Below are 20,966 nucleotides of genomic sequence, written 5' to 3' on the forward strand. Positions count from 1 at the left end.
TATGTTGTGCATTAAAAAAAATTAAAAATTGGACTAAGAAAATAAAGTAGTACAATTATGTACTGCTATGATGGTCCTGGTGTTTATAGCCTTTAATTGCCAATTTAATTGTTGTTCGTATAATTATTTTATCCTTAATACTGTGATATATTTGTTGTCTAGTTCCTCTTTTATTTGTTGGTTTTGTCATACTTTAATGTTAGATATTTGTCTATCGGTTAATTTTATTTTGAAGGCTCTTTTTCTTGTCTCATATTGTCTTTATGTCCCGCTTTTATTTCTTTCCCTCCTTTATCGATATCCTGGTTTTTCCTAAATGGTTTGCATTAACCTGCTAGGACCTGGCGTCCACATATGCGGACATCACATTTTGGGTTGTCTAGACCAAAATACAAAGTTTTGCTCTACAAGGGCCTGATATGCACCTACGAGGACATTATACTACCACTGTTCTATCAAAATTTAAAACAAATGTCCTCATATGTGGATGTAATTTTTTTCAGAAACAAAAATCAGGTTTAAAAACAAAAACACAAACAAAAACAAAACAAAACAAAAAAACAAAGGTAATTCTTTGTTTTTACATTCATGAGCCCCTAATCAGCCAAAATAGAAAAGAGACATTAAAAACGCACGCCATGAAAGAGTTCGGGTCTTAGGAGGTTAAGAATGGGAAGAAGTGGAGTCACCAGTGAACTGATGGACAGATGAGGCTGATGTTATTCTAATTAACTCTAACTTTAAACTTTTCAAGATTTAAAATGTTCAATTTGAAAGTGACCAAGCTGAATAATTTCATTTTCATTTTTTGATCACTATATTGTCATGCTCTGTAGTACGCCATGGCTGATAGGCCTAAAGTAGCAGAATAAAGCAGATTTATTCACAAAATCCTTGTCTCGTCTTTAAAAAACTCCCAAAAAGAAACAAAACTAAATCTGATTAATAATAATAATAAATAAAACTGAAGGTACTTTGGAGCAAATTGTGTATTATAAGACATTAATATCATTTTAGTAATAAAATAGTATTTTTGAATGATGTGCATCAGGGTTTTCTATGCTTTGTTCATTTTATTTCTTTCTTTTAACTTTTAAGTTTTTTGCGGACTTAAAATAAACCCCTACACTTCTGTGAAGTACTTTGTTAAGAAATGTACGGTGTAAATAAAGTTTATTTTATTATTGCTATTTGACTGGATAAAAGTGAAGACAGTAAGGGATTATTTTAATCATTATAATCATAAAATAGCATAGGTTTTGATTTTATTCTAACTTGCCACTTGCCGTCACTGTATTAAAATGTTTTGCTGTTAGAGATGCAGCATTGACTGCTGCAGAAGTCTTCACTTTTAGAGTCTCTGCACAAAATATTTGAAATAGAAGATGTAAAAGCAGAAAGAAACTGAAGCATGGAGGCAACGTTTAAAGAAATATTCCTGTATGAAATATAACTGGGTCATAATTGACCCCCAAGTTGGTGATTTGAGTTGCTAGAGCAGCTTGGTCACGTGAGGGTTAAAAATGGGTCATAAACACTGTATTTAATTGATTATTTTCACAGTGATTTTCTCAGTGGGTCAGAAGAGTTTGATACACAGGCGCATGAATTTGTGACAGTGAGGGGTTAAATCACAAAAACAGCTGTTAAAGCGGATGTTTATACTCCTGCAGAGTACCCTCCATTAACAGTCACCGTCATGTGACTGGTGGATTTTTGGGTTTATTACATTTCCTCCCGCTGTGTCTTCCCCCCACTGCGACTTGTGAGAGGTTCTCCATCTGGCGTGGACACCGTGAAACAAACAGAGCCCCGGTCCCCAAGAATACGTTGGCCTTTCTGACAATAAACAACAGCTGCTACAGGCAGAGTGCTTTTAATTTCATCCGGAGTGAGCAAACTATACGTGACATTTTAGTTTAATGTTCATACTGAGCAGCACACGTCCAGAAACCAAAGTCAGGACAGGAAGAAGAGCCACGACTTTGACTAACACGCAAGTCAAACATCACGTATGAGTGCATACTTATCTACAATAAAGCCTGGCATCTTTCCTGGTGTTCCCAGCTTCTTAGCCGTTGAACACTAACAACGGGTGATTTCTAACCACATGAACAGCCTCCATGGCCACAGTTATATAAAATCAAGCACCTAGCCTTACAGATTGCTTCTACAAACATTTGTGAAAGAATGGTTCGCTCTCAGGAGCTCAGTGAATTCAAGCGTGCTATCGTGCTAGGATGCTACCTGTGCGACAAGTCCAGTCATAAAATGTATTCGCTAGTGAATATTCCACAGTCACATGTTAGTGGTTTTATAACAAAGTCAAAGCGATTGGAAATGACAGCAACTCAGCCACGAGGTGGTAGGCCATGTAAAAGTCGGAGGATCAGTGGATGCTCAGGCACATAGCGCACAGAGGTCGCCGACTTTGTGCAGAGCCGTTATCTACAGACCTCCAAACTTCACGAGGCCTTCAGATTAGCTCAAAAACTGAACGTAGAGAGATTCATGGAATGTGTTTCCATGGACGAGCAGCTGCTTCCAAGCCTTACATCGGCAAGAGCAATCCAAAGCATCAGAAGCAGTGGTGTAAAGCACATCGCAACTGGACTCTAGAGCAGCGGAGACGCGTTCTCTGGAAAGACAAATCGTACTTCTGTCTGGCAGTCTGATGCACGAGTCTGGGTTTGACGGTTGGGTTTCAGGAGTTGGGCCTGGAACCTTAGATCCAATGAATAGAACTCATGCGTCCAACTTAGTGGGAACAATTTGAGGATGGCCGCTTACTCTTCCCACCTGACTGTGCAGCAATGCACAAACCAAGGTCCACAAAGACATGGTTGAGGAAGTTTGGTGTGGAACACCTTGACTGGCCTGCACAGAGTCCTGACCTCAACCCAACAGAACACCTCTAGGACAAATTAGAGGGAAGACTGTGAGCCAGGCCTTCTAGTCCAACATCAGTGTCTGATCTTACAAATATTCTCAAACACACTCCAAAACCTTGCACAAAGCCTTTCCAGAAGAGTTGAAGCCATCATAGTTGCAGTTGGTCGACATCATAGACGTGCAAAGGCAGACAAGGCTTGTATACATTTTTATGTGAATTTTGTTTAGTCTTCTTTTGAGCACCTGTCGGACCCCCAACATAGCTGAGCCAGCGCTTCTCCCTTTCTTGCTCTTACTTTTCTCAGGTGCGACTAACTTGCTGCCGTTTGTTTTATATGAAAGTGACAATCACGTATTCTTAATGGTCTCAGCCCAGTAGTTTGCACCTTCACGAAGGTGCCCCTTGTTTGTGGCACACATTTCAATCCAACATCTGTACCTGTGACAGGAATTATGGTTTGTTTTTTAAGTACAGATGGTGTGGTAAGACATGGAAACCTACAAACATTTGCCACTAGTAGTCATTGGGCCAATGATAAGGGTTAGCTGGAATTCAAATCCTACGAATTTGCTCACTTTTCTCCTTTTTCCTGTCTAAAATGTTTGCCACACTGAGTTTTAGTTTAATGTAATAACCTTGGTGCCACATCTCCTTATAGAATGCACAGTTTTTGGTTGTTATCATGTATTAGTCTTTATAACAGCACAATACTGCTTAGGTAATTTTTATTTCTCATTTGTTTTAGTAAAAAATAATAACCTTGGTCTGTATGACAAAGACTAAACATGACAAGAACCAATGTTTCCCTCTGGGCTTTTGTCTGACAGCTTTTACACTTTGCCAGCAGGCCTTTAGGAAAATGGAGCTGTGAACTAGCATTGTCAACTTGAAAGAAAAATCCCAAACCAGTGTGCGCTGTGTTCCCTCAGCTCAGCAAGTAAAACAAGGTTAGCTCGGAGGCTGACAGGTGATTTAATCTATGCGAGCGTGGAAGCCAAACACACGTTTGGGTTTTGTTTCCTTCATCAGATATCCATCTTCATGTCGGTACCTGACGAGGAATCTTCCCTATATGGAAGAATGTTTGACTTAAGGCGACAAAATAAGAAGATGATGCTGTGCAGAGTCTTCGAGGGCTGGGATCCGTTTGTCATGGTGGCCAAGAAAAAAAAAAGCTTTGAGAAGTTTTAAGGCCACAGAGAGACTAGTGTGAATTAAACTGAGAGATGATGTTGGGAAACAGCTGTATCTGATGTCAGCTCTCCTGACGAACGACCATGAAAATCAAGATGGCTTCCCACTGAACCGACCGCTCTGTGAGGGCTTAATCTGAAATGAGATCCACACAGATAGCCGTGGAGACATAAAACAGCTTCATGTGTATGGATTCGAGCCCAGTAAACTGTACAACTTTTATTAAATGCCGACTTGAATATTTTTACAAATTCTTTCATGTGTCGCCAAATAGTTTAAAATCCCGTCAGCTGAAGCTGTTCTGAGGCTGTTTGTAAAGCAGCAGACCGGGATGTTTACCAATGTGTCTGCTCTCAGGTGTGCTTTCTCATTCAGTGAGGCTGCTTGGTTTGTGCTGGGTGTTGCTTAATCAATCAGCGAGCAGCCGATCCAATGACTGAGTCGTGCTGGTATTGATTGCAGCCACACGAGATGGGGGAGGGAGGCGTGCTGGGCGGATCAATCTGAGCCGGGTGCAGACGTGTGGGTTTGAAGGTGGGGATGAGACTCCCTCAGAGTCCTGATTGAGGCCAGAGGAGCGTGCAGGATTTAAACAGGACCGCTGTGTTATCGTGGCACGTTGTGTATGTGCTGCACACCGCCATGACAAAGATAAATGTCAAAACATCGCTGCTGATGCTTTATTCCAGCAAAGGCCTTCCTCCAGTCTACTTATAAGTGTTTTATGTTTACACAGAGCACACTTTGGATACTCCAAGCACTCATAGTTTATACAGGATTGTGCAAATGTTTAGGCGCTACAAGTAAAGTAAGATCTTTAAAAGAAAAGACCAATACCAGTCATATAATCAAAGATTTGGTCATTAATTTCACACTAAGTGAAGGGGAAAGGAAAAACAAGCCTCCAACTAAACAGCAACCAGAAGAGCTAGAAAACCTTTTTTTTTAAATCAGTTTGACTCTGTTTGGTGAAATAAGATGAGAATCCAAATACACTGCTCAAAAAAATTAAGGAACACTTTGAAAACATCACGTCGCAATTAAAAAAATAAAAATCACGCTGATATCTACACTGATACGTACTCGATAATGTATTAGGAAGGAAAGGATGCCATATTGTTTGATGGAAATGAAACATGATTAAAAAGTGTTCCTTTAAGTTTCTTTGAGCAGTGCATATGAAGTTGTTGAAAAGCCTTCCACACTAACAGGAGCCAGCTGATGTGTTTTGGGCATGTCGTACCAAGAGGAAACCCGGGGTAAACCCGGGCTAAACTGGAGAGATTATGTCTCTTGGCTGGTTTGGGAATACCTCCGAAGTGCTGGAGGAAGAGGTCTGGGCCTTTCTGCTGGGACTGCTGCCCACACAGCCCAGACCCAGATATGAATCAGAAAATGCACGCATGGCTGGTTTTATGGTGTATTACTGTATTAGAATAAATTTCTATAATGCATGAGATTATCACTGGTATACCAGTGCAGCTGGTAACTCATACCTCAAACTAATCCTTATTTACCTCATACTGTACTTTGATGCAGCTTCTCACTCTTTACCATACTATATTATTCTACGTATTCAAGCTATATCCTCCATCTAAAATGAGCCACTTTAGCTCTCTTTTCCTCTGCCTCTATGTAAACTGTCTGCCGATTGTCCAGCTATTTCTTCCCCATTCGAATTGTGTGCGTAAAGCAGAAAAAGCCTGTCAGTTTAATTCCAGTTGGGCTTTAAAAAATGACCGATGTGCTGTTGATAAACACTGCCTGTGAAAAATCCTCCACTAATCCACGATGAGCCGGCCAGGCAGGCGAGAGAAGTACGACTCCAAAAATCTACCCAGCACATGCACGGCACTGTCCACTGTTTAGTAATCATCTTAAATTGGACAGTCATGAAGATGGGATGAGCTGAACGTGCTCACTGGGCTGTGGATATTTGTCATGCCAGTGGATGATGGGAATTACACAGTACAGGCCTACATGCAGGTATTATTTACTACAGTGATGAGCTCATCCTGATCATCCATTCACAGCCTGGTTTATTCCTGCAGAACAAATCAAAGGCACTGGCTAAATTATATTCTAGTGCAGCGGTCCCCAACCCCCGGGCCTCAGACCGTTACTGGTCCGTGAGTCGTTTGGTACCGGGCCGCGAGAGTTTAGGCTCAGGTGTGAAATGTATAGTTTTCAGCATTATTTTGTTATCGTTTTTATCGTTAACTCGGTTTTCCTGGGTCTATTCACGTGTGTTATGAATAAATTTTCTTTTTTTTGGTACCGGTACTAGTTTTATTTTGATGTATTTATCCGCGACACCTTAAAGGCCGGTCCGTGAAAATATTGACGGGCATAAACCGGTCCGTGGCGCAAATAAGGTTGGGGATCGCTGTTCTAGTGGACAGTCAATTACAGACAGTTGTGGCTGTGGAGTGTCCTGAGCTGCTGTGATCAGACTGTCCAAAATCATTGTTGTCAGTCTCATTTCTGCGGCTCATGCAGGCGTGTGTGGTTTGTTTGGATGTGGCGAATCTTTTAAACTAAAGTTTTTACTTACAAATATTTATCAAGTTTAATTTACAAGACAGCCCATTTCTCCTTTTAAAGTCAACAGGCAGCTGTTTGGGATCACCCCACCAACACAGAGGGAATTTAGAGTTATTTGGAAACTATTTACATTTTAGTGAGTCATAGGATTTGGCCACGCACAGTAAGGAATTAAGTAGGAAGGCGCATCAACTTTTTGGCAATTAAGGAGATTGATCCCTTATGTTTGGAACAGACGTACACTCACTGGTCACTTCATTAGGTATATCTCTTCATTGCTCATGCAAATATCTAATCAGCCAATAACATGGCGACCTGCTCAAGTTTAAACTGAACATCAGAAAGGTTATTGGTGATTGGCTGATTTACTGGGACTTTCTGTGCAGGGAAAGGCAACATGAACTCATAAACACTTGAGTAACTGCATCTCTGAATGCACAACATGTCAAAACTTGCAGATGGGTTACAGCAGCAGAAGACCACACGAGTGCCACTGCTGTCAGTGAAGAACAGAAAGCTGATGCTGCAGTTCACACAGGCTCACTAGAACTGGAGGAGACAGAACACTGGGGATATTTTATTGACACACGTTCTGCCCTTCAGTATCAGTTGACCATTGTTTAAAAACCACAGCCTACTCAAGTACTACTGCTGAACACGTCCAACCTTTTAACCACAGTGTTCCCATCTTCGATGGCTGCTTCCAGCAGGATAGCATGCCATGTGATAAAGCTCAGATCATCTCACATTGGTTTCTTAACATCATAATTAGTTGTCTGTACTCAAATGGACTCCACAGTCACAAGAGCTCAATCCAATAGAGCACCTCTGGGATGTAGGGGAACAGGAGATTCACATCATGGATGTGCAGCTGACAAATCTGTACGATGCTATCGTGTCCATGTGGACCAAAATCTGAGAAATGTTACCAGCACCTTGTTGAATCTAAGGCTACGTTCACACTGCAGGTCTTGATGCTCAATTCCGATTTTTTGATCAAATCCGATTTTTTTTGTCTGCTTGTTCACACTACAAATAAAATGTGACAGCAAACGCGCTCTAGTGTGAACGCTCAAAGCGGCCCGCGTGCGCAAAAGAAGACGTCACACACAGCGCGCTCTGTTTAGACCCAGACCAAACAATATTGTTTGACTAATGGCCGTTAATATAAAGACTTCGGACTTTACGTTTCCCAATTTTTGCTTTAAGTCATTTTGTTATTTACATAATAATGTAAATAACCTAATAATGATCCTTATTGCTGTTGTAGAGGAGTGGTGCTTCAAAGGATAGCTGTAGATTTCTGTCAGAATCTGCAGATTATACAGTACAAATAAAATGTTCATGTTTCTCCAACATTGTCTTCCCAACAGTTTCACTGATATCTACACTGGATGGCCAGGAAGCGTTCGTGATGTCTTCTCTGGCGCTGATAATTGGCGTCTGTCTCGTGTCAGTGACGTAAAAGACGGATTTAATGCGACATGACCATTCAAACAGCAGTCGCTTTCTAAAACATCGGATATGTATCGGATTCAGTACCACATACGAAAGTGACCCAGATCGGATTTGAAAATATCGGATTTGTGCCGTTCACACTGTCATACCATGATCAGATATGGGTCGCATAGGGTCAAAAAAAAAATCGGATTTGATGCGCTTTCGCCTGCAGTGTGAACGTAGCCTTAATTAAGGCAATTCTGAAGACAACACGTTACTATCACATGCTTCTTTTCCACTAGCAGTGTTTGAGTTTTGGATGTTTTCCATTACAATTTAGTGCCTGTCACTACCCGATCCGTACCGGAAACCCGATCGGTACCCCGCATGCGCAAATCTTACGTCACTTCCTCTCTTTGCGACATTCAATATATTTGAATGATGCGGTTAGCGCCCAGTTAGCTCCTAGCATTTCTCAACAGCTCTGCCTCCTTTTCGACTGCCCGGGACATTTAAACAATGGATAATCCGTATACAAAGAAATTCATGCTTTTCTCCTCAACAGAGAGCGTCCCCCGATTGAGCAACAGCGCCGTAAAATAAGAAGAATGGCGCCTAATTACAGAGTTAATAATGCAGACTTTGTAATATCTCACGTGTAGATTCATCAGCCAGATGAAGTGTTTACTGACAATTGACAGTGATAGCGCACATCATCATCACTATTCCAACAATCCTCTCCTCACAGACAAGCATAAACACACTCGACTATCGCTAAATCAGATTTAACACACGTTTGTAATGACGATAAATCAGTTTATAATAGGGTTTATTCGCTCGGTCAGCAGGTGGCGGTATCCTCGTACACTGGGGAGTAAACTGCCATTAAACGAACAGAAGAAGAAGAAAACATCTGCACATGCGCGGTACGGATCGGGTAGACCCGATTTGTACGGTCAGACTTTACACATGCGCAGTAAGGATCGGAGAGTCCTGATCCGTAACTATCTTTTTATTTTTCGTTTTTGTCTACATTGTACTGAAATGCTTCATTATTGCAAACATTTTAAGATATACTTGTTATTCTTAACATCTTAACAGATACTCTGACCCATAACTATCGTAAAACGCTACGACCGGAAGTAGAAACCTTTTGCGCATGCGGGGTACCGATCGGGTTTCCGGTACGGATCGGGTAGTGACAGTGCCACCTCGATGTGGGTGGCCCAAAAGTCCTGTGATGTAATTTTTATGCGACACAAACAACACGACAAGGGTTGACATTGAGGTGATTGGAAAAGATGCTAAAGGTGTACCCAGTAAAGTGGCCAGTGATCATACATGATAGGTTTAGGTGTATATTTGTGATGGACTGAGGTGAGACAGACCTGTACGTCTCCTGCAGACATGTCTGCTCTGTTTTCTTAATCCTTAACTTAAAAAAAAAATCTCTGCAAATCTCCAGAAAGGGATCGAGACACCGCCTGTTTTGCAGTGGCATGGACTGCATATTCTAGTCTATGACAGTCAGGTTAGGATAAACAAGAGGGTCGGGAGAAAAGTCTGGAAAGATAAAAACATTTTCTGTCTTTCCTTAATCGCTTTCTGAAGCCTCACATTAATCTTCACATTGATCTATGTTGAGCTAAATTCTGTCTTTTCTCATCTAGGATATTGTGCTTCTTCCCTCCTTTCTGCCTGCAGCTAAATGGATTTGAGCCCTGTCTTCAGAATTCAATGGTGCAAGGACACTTGGTAGCTATTGCAGAAAAAGGGCAATTAACAGAGAGGCAGCAGTTTGAATGCAGTGCTGACTAAACACGTGTACGTGGGGGCATCGCTGCTGAGGCTGCTTTGGTGAAGTGGGTAGAGCTCACTGTATGTACAGCATGCCTCGTGGCTTTCGAGATCAGACTGTACAGAAGAGGGTGGGCTGTCAGCTAGACTAAAGGCTTTTGAGAGGCAGCCGCAAGAGTGCTGCCAACGTGATGAAAGACTGTTTGATTCTCTGCAAGAACAAGAGAAACCAGCTCAGTTTTCACAGCTTTTGCGCGTCTGTGTGTTTTTACCTCTGAATGCTCCTCTGCACGTGCCACCTCTTCCTGCAGGAGGTTCTGCGCCGTCTGCAGGCTGTGCTTCTGCACATGAGCCTCTGCAACGACAAAGAGAAACAACATGGATGCATGAAGATTACTTTAAAGGGAGCTGGAAAAGAAGAAAAAAAAAGATCCAGAAACCAAGAAACCACAGTAGAGAAAATTATTTTCCAAATCACAAAGAGCCTTTAGGGTATGTGCTGACGAGGAGACGCTGGTGATGGGGTGGGCGTTTTCTGGCTAGTAAAAAGGGGAAACAGGGGCTGTAAATATTCTACTTTGAGCTATTTTGGGAAACCGGTTGCAGTTTGGTTTGACCACGAGGTCAGGCTGATCCGGGGGCTCATTCTTGCCAGTCTCTCATTTTCTCATTTGCATTTACTATTGACAAGTACATAAATGATTTAAGTCTCTGTCAATATGATAAAAACAAATGCAGGAAACTCTTAAATAAAAAGACGAAGACAGCAGCTCACAGAATCGTAAGAACTGCATCACAAATAAATGCAAATGCCACCAAAGGATTTAAACCGGCTCACATCAGCATCGCATCTAAGCGAGTAAGCGGCGACGTGATGGCTGACAAGATTATGTTTCGACATTTTAACGTGTCAGCAAACTGTCAGAGGCTGATGAATGCTCAACACTCCTTTAATGTTAAAAATCTAATAATAACGCTCTAATTTAATGGTTTGACATCTGGAAAAATCTCAACAATGACGAAGTCAGATGATCGGACAGGTTGTAGGCCTAAATCACTAATATGGACTTCAAGGTGAAGGCGAGTGTCTAATGAACCACAGTGGTGCCACGCTCACGTCGTGCACCCGTTTGAAAGGCAGAGATGGGAAAAGATTACCATGTTTACAACCTTAAAAATGAAAGGAGACAGTGCTGTGATGACACAGCAGCACTGCGCAACAGTCATGCGAGTGAAACTATCACGAACACCAGACTGGTGGGTGGAAGGATGACGTCTGCTTCCTTTTTTCGGACAGAGAGCAAAGAGAGACAAGTTGCTCCCCAAGGGAAAGATTCATTATGCTCGCTGTTCTTCTGTACGGGTTAGGGTAACCTCTGCTGGCACTAGCCATCGGTTTGGTATTGTTCTGGGGGTTTGTCGACCACTTGGATTTTTGTAACCTGGCACATACTGCCACGGTTCTGGGTCGGTTCGACCCAGCATTCTGTGTTTATTATATTTTTGGTTTATTCTTGAATGATCGTTTTGTTACCTTTGTGATTTGTTGGTTATTATTTGAATTCCATGTTTCTGTTTATTCACGTTTAAGGATTTGTTCTTCGGTTGTGTCTCACGTTTAGTTTAGTTAAGGTTCCATGTGTTATATTCTGTCTGTCTCTCAGTGTCGAGTCTGCGTCTTTGTGTAGTGATTTCTTGTTTCCTGTTTTATTGTGAAGGTCTGCGTCTCATGTGAGTGTGTTCTGTTTACCTCCCTTGTCTTGTCTCGTTAATTACTCCCAGCTGTGTCCCCCACCTGTGTGTAATCTACCTGTGTTTCTCTGAGTGTATTTAAGTCGTGTCTTCTGTCATTATAGTCGCTGGTTCGTCTGTGTGTTCTCCGTCGTCATTCTCCGCCGCTCATCCGCCTTCATGTTCATGTCCTGGTTTGTGTTCACTAGTTTAGTTGTTCTCAGTTTAGATAGCCTTCTGTTCCATTTGCCCATTTTTACTTTCTGTTTAATAAACCACCCTCACACCTTTACAAGTGCCTGCGTTCGGATCCTCCTTTATTTCTTCCACGCGGCTCATCTCACTCGCCGTGACACATTGTGCTGCTGCCGCTGAATATACAAAAGGTATGGTTGGTTCAGTTTTTGCTGCCATTTTAAATCATCTATCAGCACAGAAGCTCTGATATTTAGATTTAAAGATTATACAGCGGGAAACGTTGCAACAGTTTGAAAACTCCATAATTCATAATCCAGTGCTGGTATAAATGGTACACAGCTGTGGTGACGTCGCCGTTGACTTCCAAAGACCAGCATGGTGGTTATACTGGAGCCAGTAGTCTGCATATATTCAAGACCAAATGTACAACTGTTACATTTGGTTGGCATTACCAGTTTTTTTTTTTGTGCACATAAAAAACGAATAACAAAGTTATAAAGTTTAACAAAGTGATTAAAAACCAGCGGTGCTTTTTCTGCATTTCCATTTTGGTGTTTTCACCTCACATCAAGTCAGAGGCGGCTCTGAGAGGCTCTCAGAGGCGGCTACCCAACTAATGGGCAAACATCTTGTGACCAACAAGCTACTTGCCAACCAGCACGCCCCCAGGATTCTTCCTTTCTGATTAAAGACTAAGAAACTCATGAAGAAAGCTTTTCCCACTGACAGCAGTCTTTTTCCATCCAGATGACTGGTTCCTTGGTGGCCATTGAAAAATAAATAAATAAATAAAATAAAAATGCAGCTTTACAGCACTGTTTATGACTTGAACAAATGCCATGCTTGTCCACATTACAAACAGGAAACCAGAGAATCAGTACATCATCACAATCACCTTAAACGTTTCTCAGTTTGGAGTTCATAAAGCAGCATCTATTGCTTTGCTGAACTCCCCCCAAAGACTCCTTCACTCATTTCTTCTCTCTGTCCCAAAGGTTGACACTAAATCTGAAAAAACGGCTGCAGAATGAAATAAAACTGAAGGAACTGATCTCAATGAATTTTAGGTGATTTTAAGTGACTTGGATGTAGTTACTCCAGGCTTTTAATGTTTTGCATGAATATTATCACTGTTGTTTCTGGAATAAAAGTCGTGATTAAAAATGAATAACTTAGTAAGCAACACTGAAGGTCATAAATTTGATAGTTGCTGTATTTCATTTTTACTGCCTGTACTTAAGTGGTGTATAGATTTGAATGTGGACATACATCCTACTAATTTATAATATTTATGACTGTACTACTGTCTTTGTTGACCAGGACACTCTTGTAAAACATTCAAGTCTTTTTTCTTGGTTAACAAGAAAACCTACTCATAAATCTCTCAGTGCCCCCGTTTCTCTTTTAATGTCTCTTGTGTTATTGAAGGGCTACACAGTTGTGTGGTTTGTTTGCCTTGAGCTTCCAAAAACTACAACATATTCTGCACAGTGTTGTCCATAAAATCTTCTTATTTCCTCCAGTTTCCAACTTTTGGCTGGCAAAGCTCACATTTTCCTTCTGTGATGGACACTTATGAGCTAAAGTTACTCAGAGGTTAAAAGGAAATGTGCATGCAGACGCTTTAAAACCAGCTACTGGTTACTGATTGTAGTTTGTGCCAAATGATTCCCCCTGCCTCTGAACAGCAGGGGTTGTGACACAGACGGAGGTAATTCAGGAATTTGGGAGTGTAGCTGCCAAAATCTGCATAAAACGACACTCCTCGCAGTCAAAACTGAACACACAGAACTGATACACTTATTTTTAGATTTGGCGCGACTCTCACTTGCCAGAGGATGTCATTATCTTTGAAGCCGATTGTGAATAAAACTCCTTAAATCTCCTGGAAATCAAAGAAAAAAACGAGAGGCTCATAACTGTAGCACTTGCCTCAGAATAATCATTTCTCTTTGGCATCAAAGCCATTTGCATGTCTATGAGCCTAGTGTAAACAAGGACTGCAAACAGCTAATCTGCCGCACTTCTAACGGTGCCAATTTGCCCAAATGAAAACAAAATGAGGTTCAGATCGCATCCCACAGACAAACTCCTCGTTTTATTTGAAGATGCCTTTAGTAATAAACACAAAAATGTCTAAAAACTCTCAAATTAGAGGTTTCCATTTGAGTTTTGATTTAATATAATTTGATTATGTAATTAAAAAAGAGAAAGTATCCCTAATGGTACACCCAACTGCCGGCCATCATCACAAACTGGTACAGCGTGCAAACATAAATATGCATGTAGTGCCGCTCTCGCAGCATGTGTTCACCTCCTGGGGATCACAGTCGGTCGTCACTGCGAACAAACTGACCCAGCTGACTGCAAAGTGTCTTGTCCCTCCGAGAGACGATATGACAGCCACGCTAATCCCCCCCCCACACAAGTCAGACCGGGTTCAGTCGAAACCAAGGGGCAAATAAAAGTCACAGTAATAACTCTGAGCCCCTCGGGAAAATCCTACCCCCCATCTAGTTGTATTGGGGGGGGAGGGAGTAGTAGACAATGCGTTCAAGGCAGTCGCTTCCCCTTCGCTTGCTCTTACTGAATGTCAGCACCCAAGCAGTGAAGTCAGTCACGCATCTTTAAATGCGATAATCATCGTTACTGGGATTCTGATATGAAAAGCTTCATCAGAGCTAAGCTGGCACTATTAGCTGATTCCAGGTCTAAACACTCCTTGAGTTCCCAAAAGCAAACACATGGTGAGGCACTTCTGATGGTTAGAAATAGTCCAAATGGGCACAGAGAGATGCCATCATATGGCAGGAAGACGACGCCGGAAACTTCAGGCCAAGAGGACGTCTGAGCCAATCGACAATGAGGTTAGTCAGTAACTGTTTTTCGGCATGTTTTTGGATTATTCACAGTGAAAAGGTCCAGATTCTAAACCTAGTTGGCCCGAGAGCAACTATTTTCTTTTTAGGCTGAAGATGTCCTACTGAAGTATGAAGTACGCTTGAGTCTTAAACTGTTTGAACATCACCGGAGATACTTGGACCTGAAAACGGGGTCTTTACTCCATCGCTTAACAGACGGATACTACCGTCACCTCCCCATTAATAATCTATCACGCCACGCTACGTTCTAGTGCTCACAAACATCCGCTCAGGTGTAGTGAAAAGCAGGCATGGCCCTGCAGCTGACCCCACGCTGCAGATGCTGGGAGATGGGGGTGCAATGAGAGGTGACAGCCAAGCAAACAAATGCTCTTAGAGCAGCTGTATGTGGCTTACATTCAGGAGCTGATGGGGGGGGCGGGAGTGGACCTGGAGGCTGCTGTCAGCTGTACTAAAGAGTGAATGCTATCGACGATGGAGTCGCACGTCCTGCCTGGGAGCTGATCTGAGACAATGAGGCGCCGAAGCAGTCGCACTGTGACTCTTTTTCCCAAGCCTCCCTTTTTTTTGCCCTCCTGTGGACGCTTCACACTAAAAGCAAACAGAATCCGTCTATCTACTATTCATCTTGTGTGATGCCGCAAACAATTTTCAGTAAAATTAAGTCCCTCCGAAATCGACATCATGCCATCTGTTAGTAGATGTCTCCAAATTTCTTCCAGCTAAAATGGCGATAAGGCAGAGATACGAATCATACCTCTGTCAGTGCACAGCTCAATTATGAAACGCCACTTTGCAGGAATTTCAGTGTCATCTGTGGATGCTGCTTCATCTGAGATAAATCAAACTGCTGAAAGGGACGTTTAGGAGTGCAGGCTGAAAGTGAAAATCATTTTACTCCTACTCCCACTCACAAACCTGAAAGCAATTTAACATGTAAGAGCCCTAGAGGTCAGGCTGGTTAATAGAGGGAAGCGCAGAGGTGAACATCTTCTTCCCAAAGCTAAAAAGAAAAAAAGAAAGGAGCAGTATGTTTAACTCAAAAATGATGTCGTTTTAGCTTCTACTCTTCACTCATAACACCGCGTGATGAGCATTTAGAGGAGTACAACTGAAAGCTGAATTCAGGTTACCGTAACATTTTTTGAGAAGTTACCAAGAACTCCCACGATGTCGCTCTCTGTTTCTCTAGGCCCTAACTCTTTTTTAATGTTTCTATAAAAAGTGGAGTTGAATCATTCACACCCAGCTGCCCATAAACAGCAAGACTGTCCTTAACCGCGCTGTCAGGACAATCTATGGGAAAATCCAAGCTGATGGGCTTTTAAGACCCAGCGTGAAGCAAATGCAGATTGCAAATTTGTATCCATTTGCATCGCCTGGCATGGGTTCACCTCAGTACAGATGCTGTATGTAACCATGTGAATACAGCAGTGTGTATTTGCTGTGACTGCTCTGCTATAGTAACTCTTAATCCTCTGTCTACTTCTACTTCTCTCATTTCCAGCTCCATATTTTAATTCTTGGATTCTAGTAGATCATGATTCAGAGTTCAAAATAATCCTTGTCTGTCTTATTCCTGGACTTCAGTTCATCCTGTCTGAAACAAGCCGTCTTGTTTGTTTTGGCACAAGAAGCCTGAGGCGCGAGGGGCTGATCCACAGGAAGGAAGCGGAGGTGGAAATACTTAAACGCAGGTGAGTTATGAGGGCGAGGCAGACAATCAAAGGAGGGAGCAGACAAAAGCAGGAAGTAAAAGACTCAAAAGACTTTAAAAATGATCTCCTTGAAGTTATTCGCGGTCCCTTTGATCAATTTAAAAACCCAACCCTCATTTTTAATCACTCTGTGTTTTGATTTCTTTACTTCAACACTGCGACTGTGCTCTACTGAAACTGTTTCTGGAAACGTGAAGCTGCCTTTACCCTTTATACTTCAGCCAATATTTGCAAATTGAATTTCATTTCATTTTTTAATATGTCTGAAGGTGTAATAAGCACTAAATTTTAAAAATAATTATTTTAACGTTCAGGCTTTGAAAAGGTTCACTTCTTTTATTTTTTTCCTGCATGCTCAGTGGTAGTTCACACTTTGTGCAGCACACTGTGCTCCATCTGGAATTTAATGTTACGTAAATCAAGTTTTGCTTCCTAATTAGACTAAACACAGCAGAAAGTGAGATAAACCTTTAAACTAAACATTTCTTTCTTAGCAGAGTCTCTAGTTGAACCGTAAACACAGTTCAGCAGGTCACCAAAACATTTTAAATCCTCCTCTGGGAACAGGCGAGTGAACAGAGCACTGGGCTCACAGATGGCATGACCTCGCTTTGGCGTTTTGCTGTTAAAGGGTCAGTTCACAAAGATTACACTTCCCCTCTTCTTCAAAGGAAGAAATACACATTCAAGGCAATTTTGGTTTCATTTATTAAGGAGATAGAATTTAAAATTTTTCCTTGGAGTCATTTTCTGTGGTGTCAGGATTAAACTTCCTTCACTTCCACTGTATCGGGGAGGCGACTGAAATCTCAGACAGTCTACTTATAGACAAAAAGGAATAAGCACACTTTTCACTAAGGATAAAACTACTTGGTGATTAAAGTTGAAGAAAATTCATTTTCGCCAATGCTGAGTTGTGATTAAGATTTTAAGATTTCAGATTTCATTTATAACATTAGCCTTTAATTTTCCACGTCTCCTTGTGCATTGCGATATTCTGCAGTGAACCGAGGCTAACAGAGCTAAAGTTGGCAGCTTTATGGCTGCAGAGGCCTTGAGGCAGACACTTCATGGCCCAAGTGAACGAAAGCAACAAAGCTGATGTTGGAATTTGTCTCGTTAACGCCATTATGCATAAAAATGATTGAAAACTACGATTATTACATCAAATAATTTCTGAATATGTGCGGGCAAGATAAATACAAACAAGAGCCTTTAAAATAAGGACTGTTGCTTGAGGGTTAATCGCTAACTGAGGACGCAATCAGTCATTAATTAAAATGCCTAAAAATATCTGATTCCAGTTCTAATTTGTTAATAATTTGTTCTTTTTCCGTTAAGCAAGTTAGACGGTTGGAATTTTAAACTGCAGGCCAGACAAGGGGAGGAAAAAAAAAAAAAAAGCATTTTTATAGTGAGCTTTGAATCTGGAAAAAATGTTAACGGGCAATTTTAACTGATGTGATTTGGATTTAGTTTGAAAGCTGAATAAGACTGTGTAATAGAGCCATGTCTGCTGCTTGTGGCAAAATGGTCCATTTCAAAATTACTAAATCTAAACAAACATGATATTTAAAATATGTTGTGCAGAAACAAAAAAAGAAAATTGAAAATATCAATGAAATAAAAACATAAAAAAGTTTATCCTCTTATCAATGGGCCAAATCCTGTAAAATAAACTATGGGAAGTTGTAGGAGAGGTGGTTTGATGAATTAATGGTCAAAGATATAAATGACTCCTGGTCGCATGAAGGTTAACATTTAACTGAATCTTCTGTTCTCAGCATCATATTTCATCTCCACACAGTGTCACGGCTCCGTCTGCACACGCAGCATTGAACACGTTTTAAAAAAAATCACCGTTTTATTTATTTATATTCGGTCTGGACTGGTCTGCAGTTCAACAGCCAAAACAAATTACCCAGATCGACTCGACTCGTCAGGCACCGATGCCCCTTAAAGCTCCGACTACACGGACGCCCACGGAGTCGGGGCAGGTTCGCAGTCAGCATTAAAATCCTCTACACTGATCTGAGATGATGTGCAGTCAAAACCAGCATCGTGTTGTTATCGGCCTGGTGCTGCGGGAACACTGATCGGTGTGACAGTTACCGTGAAGGCAAAGAAACAAGCTCTCAGCAAACAGCTGATGTCAACATGTTAACAGACCCCGCTGAGGCACCGCCGAGCACTGAGGTACATTAAACAGAGTTAAATCTTTCCCGTAAAGTGGAGGAAGAAGCTGAAATCAGTAGGATTAGAGGATTAGTAAGCTAACTTCAAGTTCGACCTTCAGTATAATGAAGGTGGTTAATTTTTCACTGTGTTATCTTATACTGCAGACCTAACCTGCTAGGAGGACACTTTTAACGAACGCCCGAGGCGAATCAGGAGAGAAGAAGGATAACTGCTGCCCAGGCGAAAACCAGTGATGATCCTTTATGTGTCAGGAGTATGAGAACAGCTGAGATACTGTGTCTCTGTGTCTTTCAAACCCCAACACAAGCTACCACCCCTGGGATCGGGTCCCTCGGTGCAAACAGAGCAATACAGTGTACGCTGTTGAGTGCAAGTAGGACTTCTGTGAATTATAACAACCTCTGGCTAAGCATCAGGCCAGGACTCTATTTACACCCACAGGCTCTTTACAGTCATTGTGTGCACATCCTGGACAGAAATGCTGGTTTGAGTAGGCAGTCAATGTAGGGCTGGGCGATATGACCCAAAATTCATATCTCGATATTTTTTAGCTGCATGGCGATATAAGATATATATCTCAATATTTTTTTTTAAAAAGCCATAAGTTAAGAACAAAAAGAGAGTTCTTAGTCACACTGTGTCCCAGATGTCACACGGGCATTTTCTTTACATACAGCGTAGATGTACATGAAGAAATTACTCATAAATAAATTATCAGCATTTATTAAATAATCATGGTCCATAAATAAAAGAAAACAATGTTGTTTTTGTGCATAACAAAAAGCTCACAATTGTGCAGTCAAAATGTAAACTAATAGAAGCTGAGCATAATAACAAAGAGACAGATTTCACAGCTGCACCACGTCTCTGAACAGGTGCCATTTGTGGTCCTTATACACACACAGTACGGTAATATTACGTTGAAGCACAGTACGTATCACTCCGCGAGGCGGCTCCATCAAGCGGTGCAGCTCCGTAGCTTAGCAAAGTCATATTAAAACATTTTTTGACAGATTGCTGAGCGCTGTGCACCACATAAAATCGGTTCGCGGTCAGTAAGCACAACCAGAATTCATACATAAGGCGCACTGTCGAGTTTTGAGAAAATGAAAGGATTTTAGGCCGTGCAGCCCCTTCGGGCTGCATGTCATTAGCGCGGTTAGCTCGCTAACACGTTGACGCCGTCCAGCCCCACGCACGGGGCGATCTGCGGTAACTCGCTAACGGAGATTTTCCGCTTTCATCTTGTCATTGCCTGCAGGTGAAGCTATGGGGGAGGCGGAGTTGTGTTCAGTGAAGGAGAGGCGAGGCCGAGTAACGTTTCGTAGAGACAAAAGTGGACGAAAGAGAGGCAAACCTGCGGCTCCACAACGTAACATAGACTATATCGATATAAACGATATTGTCACATCTTATATCTCGTATGAAAATATATCGATATTTTTAAAAAACTCGATATATCGCCCAGCCCTAAGTCAATGTAATAACCATTCAACCGCCATTGCCCAAACCTCTGTGAATAGCACTCACAGCCACTGATCAATAGTCGTGACAGTTTCCATATTACCGATCGTGAAACTGACTCATCGCACATGGTTAGTCGGTGGTGCTAGTTTCGGTCGTTCTGCAGCTGTGCCATCTATAAGGTCGCGCTCAGCTGAGACTGAGAAGGTCACACAGATGAGTGATGGAACATTTCTCCAACTGAAAACGTTCAGATTAACAGAATTAAACAGATTAACAGATCTTAAGAGCAGCTATACATCTTTGAAGTCCACGGGCTGGGTGCGTGTATAGTTTGTGAAGTCAATTCTCTGCAGACAAGTGTGCAGTCACAAAAAGCACTGCTGCAGTGCAGGTCCCCGCTGTGATCGGCAGGCAGAAACATCCTTAACGCTGCACATGAAAATGAGAGATCAGTTTTATCTCTCCTCACCTTGAAACTTGTTTTCACTCTCTGAAAGAGACGATCAGACATTTAACCTAGACTTCACACTTCTCTCTGACACTCTTTACGTCTACAGCAGAGTGTGACACAAAAGGATGCCTTCAAGGAGACACCGCAAGTGTGCATCGTTAGCAACACCAGTATGATATAACGCATCGCGGCAACCAAAAGTCAGAAAGTCCCTTCTCTTGCTGCACAAGCACAGTGATCTGTGGTAGGTCCTGGGCTCTGGTATTGTGGGTGCGATTAGCATCTTCTATTTTGGTCGACGAAGTGCACCAGGGCAAAGTGCAAAAGACCCGTGGGCTCTGAAAGAGCAGTGAGTCAAAAAGCCCACCTGCTCCTCTAACCTACCCATCGGACACATGTAGAGGTGTGTGTGGGGGGCGGGAGTGAACCTGGAGGTGTGTGTGCAGTCGGAA

The 20,966-nt window shown here is 41.9% G+C and overlaps 1 protein-coding gene across 1 annotated transcript in view; it reads right to left on the reverse strand.

Moving 5' to 3' along the window:
- The window catches only part of vps37d (VPS37D subunit of ESCRT-I), a 54,022-nt gene that overhangs the window by 13,140 nt on the left and 19,916 nt on the right, over positions 1-20,966 (reverse strand). The window contains exon 3 of the mRNA XM_086309467.1: positions 10,141-10,223. Coding sequence (XP_086165593.1) covers positions 10,141-10,223 — 83 coding nt within the window. The remainder of the gene's footprint in view (positions 1-10,140; positions 10,224-20,966) is intronic.

This window comes from Aulonocara sp. 'chitande type north' Nkhata Bay, linkage group LG10 (assembly GCF_057382095.1).
Source record: "Aulonocara sp. 'chitande type north' Nkhata Bay isolate Kocher_YH1m ecotype deep benthic linkage group LG10, A_spYH_male_GT1.1, whole genome shotgun sequence".
Classification (NCBI taxonomy): domain Eukaryota; kingdom Metazoa; phylum Chordata; class Actinopteri; order Cichliformes; family Cichlidae; genus Aulonocara; species Aulonocara sp. 'chitande type north' Nkhata Bay.